General features: G+C 38.2%; 1 protein-coding gene across 3 annotated transcripts in view; it reads left to right on the top strand.

Annotated features, from left to right (window-relative positions):
* Positions 1 to 18,819, top strand: part of LOC136982971 (sal-like protein 1) — a 58,619-nt gene extending 39,800 nt beyond the window's left edge. For all 3 annotated transcript variants that reach the window (XM_067279552.1, XM_067279551.1, XM_067279550.1), the window contains one exon: positions 12,134 to 18,819. In XM_067279552.1, the coding sequence (XP_067135653.1) occupies positions 12,134 to 16,287 (4,154 nt within the window). In that variant the 3' untranslated portion in view covers positions 16,288 to 18,819. The remainder of the gene's footprint in view (positions 1 to 12,133) is intronic.
* The last annotated feature ends 432 nt before the right edge of the window (positions 18,820 to 19,251 follow it).

The following is a 19,251-nucleotide window of genomic DNA, read 5'->3' as shown; positions in this document are numbered from 1 at the left end:
AGTATTGATGTAGTTGTGTTCATCAGAAGAGGATTTCCCATCTCTTGATGTCCGCTCAGGGACAAAAGTTGCAGTCTCCCCCGAGGTTGGACGTTGACGTCATTCCCTGATATACTAAGCTGAAGACAGGATATGGGATTTGTACAAGTTATTCAAAATAATATCGAAACCGTTTTTATCGGGTTTTCATTTAGCTCGCTTTTTACAAATCCCGTCTTCCCTTTAATCTAATTAAGTATCGAACTCCACCCCAGCGAAATCAATTATAATTTTTTTAAAAAAGTTAAAGCGTAGCTTAAAAACAGCAATGTATTGGTTTTTCAAATGTAGCAATAGGTAGAGCGCGACAAAAAAAGGGAGACTTTTTGCCCAACTGCCACAATATCCCATTTCTTTCTAATCTATGGACATTGAATAGGCAATTCCAGATTCTATATACACAGTGGGTACCGAAAAAGATTCTTCTTTTATATAACATAATGTGATTGCGATAGATCCATTGACAAAGCCGGGAAATAGAATGGAAAAACTGCACTTAAAAATTTATTTTTCTTTGCACTCTTGTATGATTATCCTCCCATGCGTACAGCCGGATAAGTATTAAGTCTTCACCACAACAAACGCCTTAGAATCTTGGCGTTTTTCACCCCAAGCTTTGCACTCAACCCCCTTTTAATCCGCTATCGTACATACCACGTACCAGGTGTTGGTTTGGTTCGGGTCTATTCCCTATTCAAAAAACAAAATCATGGGCGTAAAATTTGTCTATTGTTGACTTCTGCGCTAGTGTAATTATGCCAGAAGCAAATCCTCCCCAACCCTAATCTTTGATTCCGGTGTGACCCTGTTTGGGCACATAGCAATTACAGAGGACACAGGGACGGTATTAATCCCTCGCCAGGAAGTTGTCACCGGGTTATGTGTCATGACAGATATAGCATGTTGTTGTTATATGCCTCCTGAGGAGTTTCCCGGTCACCCAGACTACATATAATCTCTCAATCTGATGGCCATTCCTATTTGTCTTGTGGGATTGTCGCTTGAATGATGACCAATCGCCATCTTCATAAAGACGGTCGCCGTTCGCTCCTATCTATAAATTTTCCATATTTGTTATAATATAGTCAAACTGATTACTGTATATATATCTTCCTTATTTGTGTCTCGATTTAAATTTACTACTTGGCACTTTTCTACATATAAAACCATTAACTTCTTTACATTTATTAATGTGTTGACATGGTCGATATTTTTATTATGTTTAAAATAAATTTGGAAGAATTTTATGAGGAGAATAAAGCCGAAAAAATTTATCTGCTCAGAAAAATTCGGTAGAACAATAGCTGTCACATTGTCACTCGCAAATATTTATTCTGGTTGCAGATTCCAATTTTCTTTCTTAATAACAATTTATATCGGCAATTTATCGGAAAATTACACAAAATGTAAACTAAATACTAAATATAATGTAGATATAAATCGTAAACAAGGATAGCGTTTGTTTAAGCGTGGAAAAAGAGATTAAAAAAAGTGCATTAATCCGTTCTACCCGCCGACTTTTGCCTTAGAAAATTGCTAAAAATCAAACGTATTAATGGATTACGATAGTTAAAACAACAAGCCTTATTTTTATTTGTCTTTCCTGCTATTTAGTACAGAAGAGAATGGAGTAATGGCTTGTGGCCAACCCAGTACAGGTGCAGCGAGATTTTTTTATTTACAGAAAGGAAATGAGAAAGGTTAGATAATTGCAAGTGCACGTTAGTTTTAAATTTGTTTCGCCAGCTTTTTGGAAATGTCGACTCGTATTTTACTGGGCAGCGGTACGTACAGAGAAAAAAGAAAAAATAAAGAAATTGTATGAATTCTAGGAGGTTTGAGATGTCATGGACTGTTCCCATGGTAACCGGTACTTGGAGGTGTTACGGTCAGTCGAGAGTGGACAGACTGTCAAGAGCTGGAGGGGGAAGAAAGGTGGACAAGTCTTCGTGCAGCCATTACGGAGAAGAGGGCAGACGTGTAAGTGTCCCAGTTGCTATTATCTCGAATTGAACTTAAATTATAGTTCACCATCGAGGTATATTTGGAGGACTGACACTTATATTGCCCCTCCGGAGACTCACAATAAAAACCTAATGGGGAGAATCTGAGAGAGAGGGGCTTACCTCTCTGTGCCCCCACACCCATTAACAACTAGACAAAACAATGAATGATTCGGTCATTGCAGTATGTTGACGTCCAACCAGATAGCTGCCGATAGAAAATGAGAAACGGTCGAGAATTTTCTGTTAGCGGAAAAAGTGATGGTCAAATTTAGGAAAAGGTAGAAATTAAAAAAAGAAAAAGGTTTGGTCTGGGAGAAGTGAGTGGGAATCATGCTAAAAGCTCTCCGGAGGAGTGACGGATGAAAGGACGATCAAGTTCTTTCTTAGAGAGAAATCAAAGATACATTTAACAGGACGATGGAGATCTTTCTCGGAATCAACAACAATATCAGCCAAAGTCCAGGTATAAAATCTTTTATTTTAGTTTTCAGACCATTTGTTGGCAATCGTTGCCCTGGTCTTGCTGGGATTACCTGAAAGAGACTGGCACCACTCGTGGGTACCAAATGGGCTTAGTTACACAGAGTCATATTGTCCACGGCATGGTAAAACGAAATTGTTTTCTGATGACAATAAAGTCGTAGGATTTTTTTTTCTTCGATAGTTGTAAGAGATACAAAAGCCTCTTTTTTCTACTTCGAGAGAGTTTCTTTCTCCGGTTTCGTTCTCTGCTGTCCTTGGAGGACACCATAACCATTTTTCATGTAGGAGCCATTGGAAAGATGAAGTTATAAATGGCTATTTGGGATCTACGCAACAGTCGGGGAAATATTTCAGCTTGTCGGATAGTGTGGCCGCTACTGTACATTAAAGCGTTGGCTCAAATGACCATAAAACATTGAATAGAAGATTGAGTCCACTCAACAGTGATGTCTCCAGGGTCATGCAACAGACGGGGATTAAGATGGCCATCCAGTGGGCTGTGTTTATGGTGCTTAGTGACCTGGTCTTGGACCAAGCTATTTATTTTCTGCACGAGGAGGAAGGTGTGGGGGAAAGAAGAAGGGAAAAGATTTTCATCCCAAAGATAAGGGTGGTCAGTCTTCCCGGTCAGTTCACCATCTTTTAATCTCTTGTCCACTCAGCAAGAAAATGTTCCCCTGTTCTAATAACAGAGAAAAGTGTCGCCGGAAACAGGCACTGACCAGTCGGTACGCTACATTTAGCCATATACTGCAGGACACTTTTACAACAGTACCGTTCGGTTATTGTCGCTGGTGGACTTTACAGCCTCCTGTTGCCAACCTACAATTCTGTAACACGAAATGGCTGTAAGTTAATAGGGTTCGATGTAGACTGTGCAGCACGTCATAGTTTTTATGTCCTTCGCTCGTTGATGATGTACCTCGAGTTGTTTCTCCTTACTTAGTTCGTGAACAGAATTGTTCAGTATTGTTGGCTAAGAATTTAATAACTCTGTCAACCGTTTTAGTCGGAAATTGATAAAAGAAAACTTAACTGAAAATAAATTTAAAAAAAGAAATAATAATAATAATTTATTTTACAATGTAAGAAAGAAGGAGGAAGAGAAGAAGGAAAATACTTTTATATAGAATTCGAAATTAGTGTAGGTGCGGAGACAGGTTGAAGGAAGTTCGAGATTGATCTGTGACGTAACGTCCACTCACATCCATATCAGTGAGAAATTGGGACCGAGAGGCGTACCTGACTGCTATATTGGCATCATGTTCCTCCTCTATAACGGTCTCTTTTCAGACAGAAGAAGAACAATATAAAAGTCTTTCTCGTCACATTTTTGAGTGACACGGGGTGGAGTGGAAACTCGACTTTCCTGTCAGCGTAAGTCCGACAGGTAGTAACACTTGTCATAATAGCATCAAGTCAACACCACAGAAATGAATTCTGCAGGCTGAAGTTTGCCCTTCTCTCTACTCAAACTACTCCGAAACTGTCAAAGATTGAAGCAGTCTGGCTTCAATATCTAGGGATAACTGTATTATTATATTTATTCCTTACACTATAAGAAATATTTCCAAGGCAACTCTGTATCTTTAACTCGAAATTCGGTGCAATATAATCTACCATTTTAAACTTAAAAGCATCTCCGAACAATTTCTATCACACAACATAACAACAACAAATTGAAACGCTGGAAACCATAGCAACGGGATGGGACACATCCTAAATGAAAATTAATTAGGGAGAGGGGGTAGAGAAGATGCAGTAGATTATCTACAACGCGTGTTAATTTTTCACCCTGACTTAATTACGTTTCAATGTAAGAATAAATCATATGTTCGTTAATCTGTCGTAGCTTAAATTAAACATCCAGATAGTTGTTGGATTGATAACTGTAAAATTTCCTAGCAATTGAGATTTAAGAGACGGATATATCGCTCCGTTTTGTTCGTCTGAATGGGATTACCTCACATTCGTTAGAATTAATTTTGTATGCAGAATGAGGCAACTTTTACCATGCAGCATGTTCCATTGATCAATATCGCTCCTGCCAGCGCATAAAACTTTGTTTTGTAATCCGAGCGACCATCTAATCATTGACAGGTTTCTTTAATACTCCTTTTGTTCCCGCTGCAAACTACTTGTAATTCAATTATATATTTTTACGAAAATAGGCCTTATATCTGTTCGAATAAAAGTAATTAAAAGTTTTTGATATTTTACATCCTCCGACAACAAAGCCTTCCGACGATTTATTCTCTTCTTCTAAGTAGAATAACAATTTCCACGAAAGAAAAAACTGCTTCAAAAGCCTTTTTTTATCGTCTAAACTGTGACAATCAAGTGCCGACTCTTTCCGGACATTAATGATGCCGTTAATGCATCCAACTGGACACCCGATCCGGTGTCAGAATTATTATATCCATCCTGTTCATTGAAAATTATATCCGCTTCGTACTTTTTCACTTCATAATTCTCTCCTCAAACCCATATTAATTTCCTGAATTCAAACAATACCTTCAAATATCTAACCTGCATAAAAATAGAAAATTCTGACCTCGTATCCTGCTTGATTATTTTATAATTCATTATAATATATAAATCCGTCCCGATTCGTTACGTCTTCGTATAAATAAATAAAAAAAACGAGCCCGGTGACGTCGTTTTACGTCACCGTCGGGGTCATTCTCCCCACGTAGGGGAGATGACGCGTTGTTACGTAGTGCTCACATGACCAGGTATTTCGGGTGGCCGAAAATAGTCCGCTAAAAAGATCAACAGTTGACGATATACAGAAAAGACCTCCCTTACCAACCTCCTTCACTATTTTCAGAAACTCGTGCATTTAACACAACAAGAGAATTTATCGAAGAAAAATATTAAATTCGTTGCTCGAAGAAAAGAAAAAAAGAAAGAATTTAGGGAACTTGGACAAAATAAGGATTAGTCAGACGTCGAGACGTCTTATAGAATAATGATTTATATAAAGGTGTTTCTAATTGAATCTGGTAGGAAGTTTATGAATTATTCAACGTACGTCTTAGCTAAGTTTGCTCGCAATCCATAACTTGTATTTATAACGGTGGCCTTTACGGTATGATCTAACCGTAAATAACAATGGACAGGTTGTAAATTAGACAGTTTCAGGTAATGAGATACACAGTCTGACAGTGGGGCTGTTGAATTAAATCTGTTTTGGAGATATACGCAATCCTATTGTATGTCGACCTTAATTCTGATAATTTATTCACACGAGAAAAGACTTTTTTTTCCTCCCTCCTTCCACATTCACTCGATCTTCTTGTTCGTTCTTCTCTTCAACCGCGCAGTTATCGAGTACGTTGCCAAACTCGAGTAGTCGGGAAAAATAATGATAGGTCAAATGACACGAGAAGTTGTATGCTTCGACCTATGAACCAAAGACATTCTAGTTCGGTTAGGAAGTTTAGGAAAGAAAAAAAACTTGACAGTGTAAATAAACTGTTAGAAAGATGAGTAGTAAAGTTAGCGTGGTTTATCTTCGAGTCTCACAAGTGGTGTGATGCAAATACCACAAATCAAGTCGAGTTGGTTAGTGCGATAACCTCAACTGTGAAGTGATTATTTCTCAGTGAAAAATTTGTTATAAAATCTACTTAAAATGCTTTAATTTTGAACGTTTTTCGTAATCGTTCCCGACAGCTTTACGCCTAGCTTATTTATTTTTTCGATATTAGGATGGAGAGTGGGAATGTCACGTATCTTGCAGTTGACAGAGGACAGTTGCGACCATCCGAGCCGGTCTAGGGGTGGCCAAAATGTCAACTTTGTCCACCTGACTGATAGCTGCAGTCCGAGAGAGAGAGACAATTTACAGAGGACCGTAAACATGTCACTGGAGAAGCGAAAATGTCCCTATTGAAACAACTGAAATACGTTCCCAATTATAACTATCTATCCGATGTCCTCTCCTTATTGACAATAAATTTCCAATGTCAGACTGGTCAGCAGGAACTGAAATTCCTATCTCGACATTAAATCCGTTAATGTGTATCTGGGTTATTCTTTCTATCCGACTTTGAATTGGATGGTTTTCTATAACCTATATCGTAAAAATATATCGATGTTATGTGACTATTTTCACAGCCAAGTCGATACAAACTACTAGAAAACAACTGCATCAGCATATTCGAATGGGGTGAAAGAAGACAATTTTTCATCAGACCGAATCGATATTAAAGTTTAAAATCTATAAAAATCTCATTTTAAAATTTTAAAGTTCGCGTATAAAAATAATTTCAAGTAAATTTATAGCATAATTTTTGAATGACAAAACAAATGCGGTCGACTGCAGCTGCCATCACTTTTTTACATATTAAATTTCACTGTTTGAAAAAGGAGCCGGGCGGTTTATTCCGTTAAACAATGCATTGTCAACAATATTATTGACTAAGGCGAGTTGCCAAACTCGCAATATATTTATATATATAAATAATGACAGGTGTAAAGCATTAATAATGAATAAAAAAAATTCTATTTTACAATATTCTCTTACAGGAAGTGCTCAACAAAAGAATTGGGTGTAACTTAAATTTTCTGTTAGCAGTCCCTAAAATCCCCATTTTTTTGGGGGGCATTGTTTCCATTCCTTCCCCATCCAAGCATGGAAAGCCTCGAAACCCACATGACGTCATCAATGACAGGATTGGTATCGAGGCGGAAATGATATTTCCTTTCCCTCTCTCTGGTGTCGAGTTGACAAGAACACAACTTTGTTATTAGTTGTCAATCTAGGATAGGCTAACCTATCAATCACGTGACTGATTGACACGTCACGAGCAGATGGAAGTGTGGCGCCGCTATGACATCATCCGTAACCCCCTGTTCGTGGTCACTTCCATTAGAGGATGCTTCGGAGCAGAGGGAAAAAGATAAGAACTCGCATCCATTCCGTCATAAATTAAAATTTAAATGTTTTAAATATATATTCCTATTTCATCTTTCTTCCTTAAGAAGAGATATTGGAAAGTCTATATAACCAGTCTCAAGTGTCGGGAGCATCCGGAGGAGAAACCAAAGGTCAAGGGAATACACATCCTCTATCATTATGACTGGATATCAAAGCTATATTGCTTTCGGAAAACAGATTTATTTACCCAAGGCCCAGCTAGAGATATTGAATATTGTGGCGATTACATCATAAACCCCTGAATAAAATTTATTAGTTTACCGGTATCCTGCTTCTCTCTTATTTAATAGCCGAAAGAAAAAAAAAGGAGTTTCTCGAATTTGTAGCTTCATTAATTGAAGTAAAAGCTGTAGTGAATTATGTCAACGGCGCTTTAAAATATGGAAGATGTTGATGGAGATACGTCCGGATTGATGTGTTTTCAGAAAGCATAAAAACTCCATCACTTATTCACTTGCTTGGAATTTCACGTCTTTTAATCAACGACTCGTCCATCTTATCGGGCGTGTTTACCAAATCGTTAAATTTTCCACGAATATATATATAAGCAAATCTTATAAATAGAAAGCTTATTTTAAACCGTTGGCGGCGTTATTTTTTATTATTTATTTTTTCTGTTTTTTTGTTTTTTTAGAAAAGTTGAAAAACGCCATTTTCTCCCCTTGACAGAAACTGATAGTTTCACAAGGTGAAGTATTCGAAAGACAAACACATCTGTACCTCAATCACATTTATTGCGTAGAGATGAATACCTTAGCTTCCCGCTTTAATACATCACCGACTGATAAATTCCTCGACTTTGCATCACTCAGAGTATTACCAACTATGGAATGTTACACATCGTAAAGGTTAATACCACTCGGAACTCCTCTCGAATGAGTGGCGGTGCCCAAGCGTTTTTTCTCCCCCTGTAAGAAAAACACTGACAAATGTGTATCTATATCTATATACAGATATATAGATATCAGCCTATTGAATTATAGTGTGTTGTTTGTAGTGTTGGAGTGATTCCAATTGATTTTTTTCCCATTCGAGCATTTGCCATTGTCTTGAGGGATCTCTAGAAAATTTGTTCTGGCGCCTTGTTTTTGTCTTGTCGTTATTGTGACTCCAAAGCACTTTTTCGAATTATGGCCGAGATTATAGTCGGTTGACGATTTTGTTCTTGTCGTTTTTTTATTTTTCTCCTAAGATAATTCGATTAGAGAGAGGGTGAAGTTAAAGAGGAAGATTTAATGATGAATAGGATGCAGATTAACGATCAGATTCATTATAACACTGGAACTGATTATAAAAATGCCTAGTTAGAGTTGGAAATTAGTAGAGATGCCACCAATAAATTCTATCTCTTGAGGATAGCTAAGACAAGGCACCGCTTTGGACACCCGCAAGTTTGTGTCGAACACTTAATGGAACCGATATTTCGTCCCGAATCTAAGCCTTGCTGTCTCTGATCCCGTCTTGTCTGTTGTACATCTAAGCTGATTAGCTGAAATGTCCAACTAATTTTGTGTTGTACGATCTACAGCCAGCTTCTATACTGATTATCCAGGATGCTCCCGAGAGACGTGTGAACCTTACGTTGTCCTTTATTGAGTTGCGATTTCCAACGAAGTGTAGAGGTAATAACGACACAAATTTGTTTTCCCTTCTCTAACGTTCATTTTGTATTAACGAACACCTGAAAGCTTGTCTAAATGAGCCGTAATTGCAAAGATGTGTCAGTCTTCAACCCTCCCTCAAGAATTCTTTCTTGAAGTCAAAACGAATGCTGTCCTGGCGGGAAATCACTTCCTCTGACGTTATTAGTTCGAAGTAAGCCGACAACAAATTAAGTAGTTCTCTTATTATATAAGAAGGGTTTTCATAATCTTATTTCGTCAAAAGCTACAACTTTACCGAATCAAACTGAATGCCTGATGTAATGTTTATGTTTTGTTAAAATGTAAACGCTTCCGCCTTAGCAATTTCTAAGAATCACTAATGTCTTTACAATCTAAATATTTTCCTACCAGATGCTTTTAATCTTATTCCTCCGTTAAATTACCCCTAAAATCCAAACTTAAATAATTCGTTTCAGCATCTTCCTAAAGTAGCATTTATCCATCCACTCGTGCCTTGTTTTATATATATTTTTTCAATTTAACTTAAATGTTTTTTCATTAATTTATTCATTAAGACGTAAGTGTTTTTATAGAACTTCCACTCCGACGTACAGTACATGCCTATAGGTTAACTGGTAGGGGCAGCATCCATAATTGTTGCCAATGGAAAAAGTGAGGATGAATGACGTTTTTCGGAAATCACTGGTTGCTATGTAAAGGTTTCCTGCTTGGTGAAAAATAGTCCCCCGGTGAGTGCAGTCCATAGGGATAGCGAATATTGCTTTCCCTTAACGGACTCGGGAGCGTATGTGATGACGTCAGGGACCGAGTCGGGGTTTGGCATCATAGGTATACGTCATTTCTTGGTGAAATCACTGGACCTAATGATTTTCTATTATTGCTTTTATTTAATTTACTAAAAAAATGATAAACTCTTAATACGAAGAATTTCGAGCTTTCTTTTTATGTCGGGAAAGAACTCGAAATGTTTGTAGTATTATGGATATAGGAATGGCGACAATAATTATAGTGCGAGAGAGATCAAAAGAGCATATTGGTATATCGAAAGAGCAGTTTTTGAGCGAAACTTTCTACTTTCTGGGAAACATTTCTATAGTTGTGTTTCCGGCAATGCAGTAGCTCTATCGAGAGAAAGTGAAACCGAGTCGAGAAAAGTTAAGCTTACATTTTCTTCTCTCAATTCGAAAATTGCCTTTTTCCTTTACTTCTTCTTGAAGATTTTTTTAACTCTGTCCGCTTGACTTCTCAATAGATATATTTACAAGGCGATGTTAGATTAAAGCCATTCAGAGAAGATACATCCTTCTCCGAGAAGAGGATAAAAAAACTAGTAAATATTCATTCCTTTCACACTGTGAAGGGGTGGGTGTTTTTTTTCCTTGTTCGGTGGGTCTCCATCTTCTCTCACTTTTTTATCTACAAAATAGTCACACAATCGAAAAATGGAAAAGAAGACAATTTATAGATTCCTTCTGGAGCGATGGAAAAAAATCGGATATTTCAGTATTAGTGAGAGTGGTGAAGACGGCATCTTGCATTTCCGCTTGGTTATTGATGGAAAGCCAACTTTTCTTTCTGGCGCATTACGGCCGGCTAGTACGACCTTATTCCATGATTGACTCCGCTTGTGTGGCACGCAATGGCGAATATTAGTGATAAAAAGAGGTTGGCCAGTAGGTTGCCGGCCCAGCCAATCTCTCTGATGGATTGCTGACCAGGGACTGAATCTACGAGAGAAAGGAGAGGGCCTAGCCCTCTCTAATGGCTCCATGTAGTCTTGCCCGTCTATCATTCCATCAGAATTCCATTGGGCAGCAGTTCTCTGGCAGACGGTCGCCGTTTCTGCTGTAAACTCTAACTGTAATTACTGAACCGACGCAGACCACCTTGTTTGAAATGACTGGGCACATCTCTAGAGAGTACTAGGCCACACTTCCCGTGTGCGGGAAGTGGACCTACAATAACCACTGACGGACAAGGGAGTGCGCTATAATTGCCGGAGCGAAAGAGAAAAAGGGTTTTATATCCCAGACGACGGTTGATGTAGTGCCCCTCCGTTCGTTTCCCCTTCTCTACTTCGGCCAGTGGAGTTCAAATTGATTTCTCCCCTAGCGAAAAGTAGGTCTTGGTAAAATCGATAAGAGAACCAGTGTCCATTACTTGGACTGCCAATACGGAAAGGAGGCAGCAGATACTACCAGATTTTGGCTGCGGTAATCCGGTAGTACCAGACGGCAAAACACCGCTACCATATTGCCAGCTGTTACATCCCATAATTTTCCAGTTCGAGTCTATTGACGTCGAATATCTTCTTGTCAAATGTTTGTAGTGTCGTGTTATCTGGACCGATAGGAAATCACGTGGTTTCATACGTCATTCGGTGGGTGACATTTATTCCGTCCATCAAATGTATATGTGGATTATATCACGTACTTTTCTGACCTCGTTTTATGTCTCTGCCCCTGCCATATTACGTTTTGCAGCTTAACTGTAGTGAAATGCGGTGAAGTGTGAGATTAGGGGCAGGGCCGCCGTTAAATACTACAGCGTTGAAATAGAATGAATACTTTGTCGACAATAAATTTAATTGAAGCTCGCCATGGCATTCTCCATGCTCAAATTACATTTTTCTTTGTCTTTCCTTAATTTGCATTCTGACTTCGCTCCTTCTGACATTCCCTAATTGCTATTCATTTTAAATTTCTAATAAAATCGATATCTCGAAGTATTTTATTCTACTGTTGGTGTCAGTGCTCTATCGTTAAATAAAAGACAACACCTCTCTCAGTGTCAGTGCATAACTCAAAGTGCACTTGTAACTGAAGTAAGCTCCCATTTTATATTATTCATTTCGAAATAGCGAGAAATTCTTATTCATTTTTCTAGAATATTTTAATTACTGTTAAGATTTAAATGCTTTTTGTAATTATTTCATTTTATTGTATTTCAAGTTTACTTAAATATTATATTTTAGTTTATGAAGCTGTTTTAACAATGTTAATAATATGTGAACTAAATTGTTTTTTCTCCATCAGGTCTAAACTCAGGACTGAAAAGTGACATAGCAGGAAAAGATGAACATGTCTGTGGAAAATGCAGAGCCGAATTCGGCGATTTGGGAGACTTCATTTCGCATAAAAGATACTGTACTAGGAAGCGTCCCGTGTTCCTGTTGTCGGATGAAGTCTATGACGAACTGTGTCCTGGAAAGGATAGTCCGATTCCTCGTATTGCATCCTATTTGGAATTGGTGGAAGAAGGAATTCTCGAAACAGTTCAAACAGACGATAAACCCGAATCTCCAGAAAGCGAATATACGAGTATGCCGAGTCTTGTGATGAAACGAAAACAATCCTTTGGGGAAGAGGCACCGGTTGATGATCCATCGTCCAACTTGTATAGGAAGAATCTAAAAAGGAATACCTCCTTATTGTCATCACTACCTCAATTTCCATTCGGTCAACTCTCTGATACTAATGTTACTCTGGAAGCATTAGAGAACACACGTGTGGCTGTGGCTCAATATGGTACCGATGCTACTCAACTATCTCATATTACAGCTCTTCAGTCGGCGCTTTACGCGTTACAGCAACAGCAATTAGTGCAAATTCAGGTTATTCAACAATTACAGACTCAACTCATCGGATCATCGTCAACTTCCATCCCTTCGACGACAACACCTCTTACAGGTTCTGCTGCTCTCACTCCACCTCAATGTGGAGAGAATACTACAGTTGCAGTAACTACTTCCACAACATCAAGGACTTTGGGTAGTAGTAATGGACTGGTCAACACAACTTCTTCCAATACCAGCAAAACCGGAGATAATTTGACAGATGCCTCTCACCCTTTGGCACCACCTCCACCTTTACCGCACGAACCTAATACTTTGGAATTATTGCAAAGGCACACGGAACAAGCTTTGCAGAACACCATGTCTGGTGGTTCATTTCTGTTAAATGGACTTAGTAGCAGTACAGATATATCCCGATATTGTAAAGGAAAAGACTCTGAAGGCAAAAGAGACGGAACAGATGAAGCTTTTTTTCGGCACCGCTGTCGCTTCTGCGGAAAATTATTCGGAAGCGACAGCGCTTTACAAATTCACATTCGCTCACACACGGGAGAAAGACCTTTCAAATGTAATGTTTGTGGTAATAGGTTCTCGACTAAAGGTAATTTAAAGGTGCATTTCCAAAGACATGCGTCAAAATATCCTCACATCAAGATGAATCCGAATCCAGTACCCGAACATCTCGATAGTCTACATCCACCTTTAGAGCCTCCAGATGACAGAAATAAAGATGCTCCCGATTTTGATCCTTTGCAATCTAATATTCCATCAAGTATTGCTGGATCACAAGGACACGAATTAGAATATAAACTGGGAAATGGTTCTCCTGACGACGTTACCTCTCAAGATTTAGGCTCTCCAATCCAAACAACGAGTCTTTCTCCGAACGAAGCTTCAAATATGAGTGACGCGAGTGATGCTTCTGCAGATGGTTCTGGGATGGAAGACAATATGGATAAAGATTCAGAATTCTTAAAAGGTGACGAGGACGATCAGCGAAGTTTCACTTCAACGCCAAAGGGAGTCGACGATCGCAAAGATGATGACGCTAGGAGTGATGATGAAAGAAAACCCCTCACGGGTATCGACAATAATTCGAATGTACCATCATCACTTTTACCTGCGTTTATCAACACGTCGACTCCTACTTTTCCTTCTTTTCTAAATCCCACTTCGTTCTCTCCCATATGTTTTCCTAGTGTACCTACTACGCCCACAATTACTACAACAGCATCAGGCACTAACAATGATAATATGGGGATTCATGCCGATCCCGCATTTTATCAAAATCTGTTACCAAAACCTGGAAGCAATGACAATTCCTGGGAGAGTCTTATGGAAATAACTAAAACTTCCGAAACATCCAAATTGCAGCAATTAGTTGATAATATTGAACATAAATTAAGTGATCCAAATCAATGTGTTATCTGTCACAGGGTTCTTAGTTGTAAGAGCGCTCTTCAGATGCACTACCGAACACATACAGGTGAAAGACCCTTTAAATGTAAAATATGTGGACGTGCGTTTACTACAAAAGGTAACTTGAAAACGCATATGGGAGTTCACCGAGTAAAGCCTCCCATGAGGGTACTACATCAATGTCCTGTGTGTCATAAGCAGTTCACTAATTCGTTAGTCTTGCAACAACATATTCGGACACACACAGGAGAACCAACCGACATGCTACCAGAACACATCATTGCCAATGAAATCAAGTCCCAGTCGTTACTACAAGCATCTTTTCCACGACCGATAATGTCATCTATGTCTCATCATCAGACCAGTCCAGTGTCTATGGCGACAACAATACCTATAGGCACAAATATGCAATCGAACAAAGGCATGGATTCACAAATTTCAGATGGCTCTCCGAGCCCTGTTATGACTAATGACAGTGTCATCAAGACTACATCGTCTACGAAAGATAACAAATCTGAAGATAGCGAATCATTAAATGGAGAAACTCCTCCTGTAACTCCTGCTGAAGACTCACCACCTATTACAACAGTTATGCCCACGTTGACGCGAAGTATCTCTCCTGCTTCCGACAGAGTAATTCCGGCATCAGACAGAGTAATCACAACTTCCAGTAATTTTCATTCTCCTTATACGGCATCTCTAGTTGCCTTAGAAAATCACGTCAAAGCTATTAATTCTACAATTCCTCAACCTTTGCCATTTTCTCCATTTGGACTTGGCCTGCATATGGGAAGTTTCTTACGTTACGACGATCCTTCGAATTATATGAATCGAACATTACCAAAAGATGGTAATAGAGATAAGTCTCCTCCTCCGTCAAATGCTTACTCGCCTTCTCCTTCAACTAGCCGTGCGGGATCCGAAGGATCAGGTGATGACAGATCAACTCCAGGATCTTTAAGGAAAGCAGATTCGCCATCTTCAGTAAATCTTAGTCAACCTGTAGTTACTTCTAGCCAATCTGAGAATGGTGCGTTGGACTTAACTCCTAGAACATCTATTCTTTCAAAACCAATTACTTCGACAACAGAAATAGCTATGTTTTCTCCTCTTAGCGGGTTACCCTTTCCGCCACCAGGTAATAGACCTAACACGACATGTAAAGTGTGTTTTAAGACTTTTGCCTGTAATAGCGCATTGGAAATCCACTATAGAAGTCATACCAAAGAACGACCATTTAAATGCACAGTGTGCGATCGAGGATTTTCTACAAAGGGAAACATGAAACAGCATATGTTGACTCATAAAATTCGCGATTTGCCTTCTCAGTTATTCTCAACTGAAGACAACAATTCTACGACATCTGCACCCACTACACCCATATTAACCAATACAACAACTGACTCAGGTACCAGGCCACAGAAAGAAATGACTCCACCTAAAGAAGTTCAATCTCCCACAACCCCTAGTCCTAGCCCTAAAAAACCTCTGAGTGAAGGTAATACCATTCTTCCTGCACCGAAGAGACCACCGGGTATGCCAAAGCATATGTGTAACATTTGTAACAAGCCGTTTTCTAGTGCAAGCGCTCTACAAATACATATGAGGACCCATACCGGAGATAAACCTTTCAAATGCACTATATGTGGCAGAGCATTTACTACTAAAGGAAATCTCAAGGTACATATGGGCACGCACATGTGGAATAATTGTAGTTCTAGGCGAGGTCGAAGAATGTCGTTGGAGCTACCGGGTCTGCCAATAACACCAGGTAAACCTGGAGATATACCACCGCCTCGCCCGGATATGTACTTTCCATACTTACCACCTACTTACGTAAATGGTATGAATGCACCGAAAATGAACGAGATCTCAGTGATACAAACCGCAGGGGTGACAAACGGAAACGTTGTGTCGTCGATGAACATGAGTCCTGCAGTCAGTATGGCGGGAGAAGATCAATCCAAGTCTGATCACGAGAACAGGCAGTCGCCAATTTCACGACCCAACGATCTTACCTCGGCCCATCGTCAAGAATCTCCTCCGGCCAGTTGGAGTTGGAAGATAGCTTGTAACATCTGTAACAAAATTTGTTGTTCATCCACAGAACTCGAACTTCACGTCCAATGTCACTACCAACCGGAAGGGGCCAAAGATGAGGGCAAATGTATTTCGGGTGAAAGGATCTCCACTTAAGTGTATAGTAGGCTATAAAACAGATGACTCCGTTAATTTGTTCCTACGTTCTTGCTAGTCTAAATTGTTGTGGAGGAAGAGTGCTTGTGGCTGAGCACAAATAAACGAGCACTGTGCCGTTCGGGAGTCACAACAAGGCAAAAATCCGGGATGGAATCCATTGGAAATAATAGCCTAGTTGAAAAGAAATAGAATAGAAGGTAGATCTAAGGTAGTGAACCTACTTCATAATTAATGTTCTCGATCCATCGGTATCAGACGGGATGCCCGCAGCATACCATAGGTAAGGAGGAGTGTACAGTATGGAAAGTGCAAAATGCTTGTAATGGCAGAACGGGTTCGTTGCAACCGAGTTACCATAGAATCCCAATGGCATACGGTTTCTATTGATATCCGTCTTTGTTTGTTTTTAGAAGTAACCCTTCAAATGGAATGTTCAAACAGTAGTGTGATGTCCCCATTACTTCGTCAGACTTTTAGAATGGTCAGGCCTTCCTCAAAGCGATGTTGTTGTATATGCAAAAAAATAAAAATAAAAAAGATTTAAGCTCGCGGTTGCACAGCCCAAGGAGTGGTCATATCACTGTACAGGGAGTCTCAAGGGTTGCAGCCGCGAAGCAATTACTGGATTAGAAAAACTGTGTAATGCTGTGTAGTTACATCTCATCAACTATTTGTTACTGTTGATATGTCCCATAAACGGGAAGACCCGAATCCCATCATGTTTTATTTAAGTATACACTCATACCAAAATTATACACGAAACGCATTTCATACACGGAATGTCTTCCGACAGTTATCCATCTTATCCCCGACTGTCTGGAATTATCACGTGTTAATTTTTTTCGGTTTTTTTAGTCCATCGTCACGCGTGAAGACAACGTGACAGCGATCACCATTTACTTACACATCAATCATTGTCATTCAGGTCTTTGTAATTTATTGTATGCATGCTCTGTCACATTTGCTGCTATGTTGTACGCTTTACAGATGAGAAATGTCATCTACTATATCTGGCCTGTCAATTGAGAAATTTTATCCGAATTTAATCCGACCAAAGCAAGGATCTGTTTCTTTTTTTTTCTTTTTTATCGTGAGAAAACTTACCACTCATCCTGCATACACCGTCTTTCAGTATACATCGACATGTTTCTCGGTTGTTTTATGTTTTAAAGAATAAAGCTATATATATTCAATTTTTTCATTCTCAAAACTCACAGTTCTATTTTTTAATAAGCGGTTGGGGTTCCAGTAGCTTAGACACTTTTAAGGTGTAACTATTCCATCGTCTAGGTTACTAGAACTCCAGCTAAATGTTTATTCCATGTATTATTATTATTATTATATATTATTATTATATACTGTTATGTTGTTTACTATTGAAATTCATTTTTTTATTGTTTCTTACTTATTACAAAACCTCTGGTCACTTTAAGGAGATTTTCATGGTTGTGATAGTGACAAAAGAGGACACACGAATCATTTTTTCCTAAGTTTTTAGTCCATATTGGACAGTGGGGGGTTGGCGTCGTTGTCGCTAATATACTAAAAAGGACACTGCCGATTTTTATATTTTCTTAAAACAAAAACTTTGACGCCCGTATAATCGATGAAATTTTTTAAGTTTTAAATATTACACATGGTGCAGTGTGAAGATTTGTGGGGGTAGAAAGGGGGAAGACAGTCGTTGGTGATATGACAACTGTGATATGTTCTTCCTCGTCTATGTTTGACTGTCCTTACCATTTTATCACCCACTTACGAAGGGATTAATAAAAAACTAATTAAAAATATTAACGCGAATATATAATTTTTCCTTTCGTAGTAAAAGAAGGAAGACCTGAAAGTATTTAAGGACGAAAAAAAAAAAAAATGTTTTATAAACCATTCCACTCAATGCAGGATGCTGAGGAGCAATTTACGTACCGATCCTTGCTTGGGAAGGAGAACGAATAAAATTCTCAAAAGAAGCGAAAAATCTGTTGTGTCCCTGTACATATTCTATACGAGACATTGTTATAGGAAATGTGTGTTGATACTGTCGTATAGTCATCAGCAGCTTCAACTGGTCTATGTCTACGATCTGACCTCTGTTCGTTTTGTATTTTCAGTGGACTTTTATTATTATTATATTATATTATATTATTATTATTATTATTAATTATTATTATTATTATTATTATTATTGGTTGTTTTTCTGATGTAAAAGAGTCGGTTGCCACTTCGTCGTTCAACAGACCAGGAGAAACGCTATTTTTGTAACAATTGTAGCTAAGTTGGACGATTGTCGTGTGCGACCGGCTCCTCAATAAAAAAGAAAAAAAAAAAACAAAACAAAACCTCCATCAAGCTCTTAGTTTGGTGCATGATAAAAGAAGACGTTTATGATTCCTATCCTCATCCTCAACTGTTTCTTCTGTTGTCCTGATGCCAGTTATTCCGTTCCTTCCAAGGAGGGATGTGTTAGACTAGCTAGCTTTCTATTTTTTCATACCAAGAATTGAGAATAAACGTCTTTCTTATGACAGGCGATATTGTGTTATATGTCTTTGATAATAAACATTTATGATATACAATCGAAAAACTTCTAAAAATAAAAAAGAATATTATTAATTTTGATAAATATCAGAACCAAAATTTTATCAAATTTCTCACTATTTAATAACAATCAGTTAGAGAGATACAAACAATATATTTAATTTAATTTAAATAATAAAATATAAATATAATTTAATAATTCTTATAAATTTATTTCAAAAATATAATCATTATCAAATAACGATAATAATAATACAAAAAAAAAAGAGGCTTTCTTTCTATAACAGCGGGTTAAATCGCTAGAGATTTGCTGAGCTTTTATAAAATTTATAAATCGAGTATTTCTGTATAAAAAATTTATAAAGGTTATTTTTTCGTTTTAATAAATTTAGTTATATCTACATAAGCTTATAAAAATATATGAAA

Source organism: Centruroides vittatus, unplaced genomic scaffold (genome assembly GCF_030686945.1).
Source record: "Centruroides vittatus isolate TY-2023 unplaced genomic scaffold, ASM3068694v2 contig_875, whole genome shotgun sequence".
In the NCBI taxonomy this organism is placed as follows: Eukaryota; Metazoa; Arthropoda; class Arachnida; order Scorpiones; family Buthidae; genus Centruroides; species Centruroides vittatus.
This window is presented reverse-complemented; position numbering and strand designations above follow the sequence as displayed.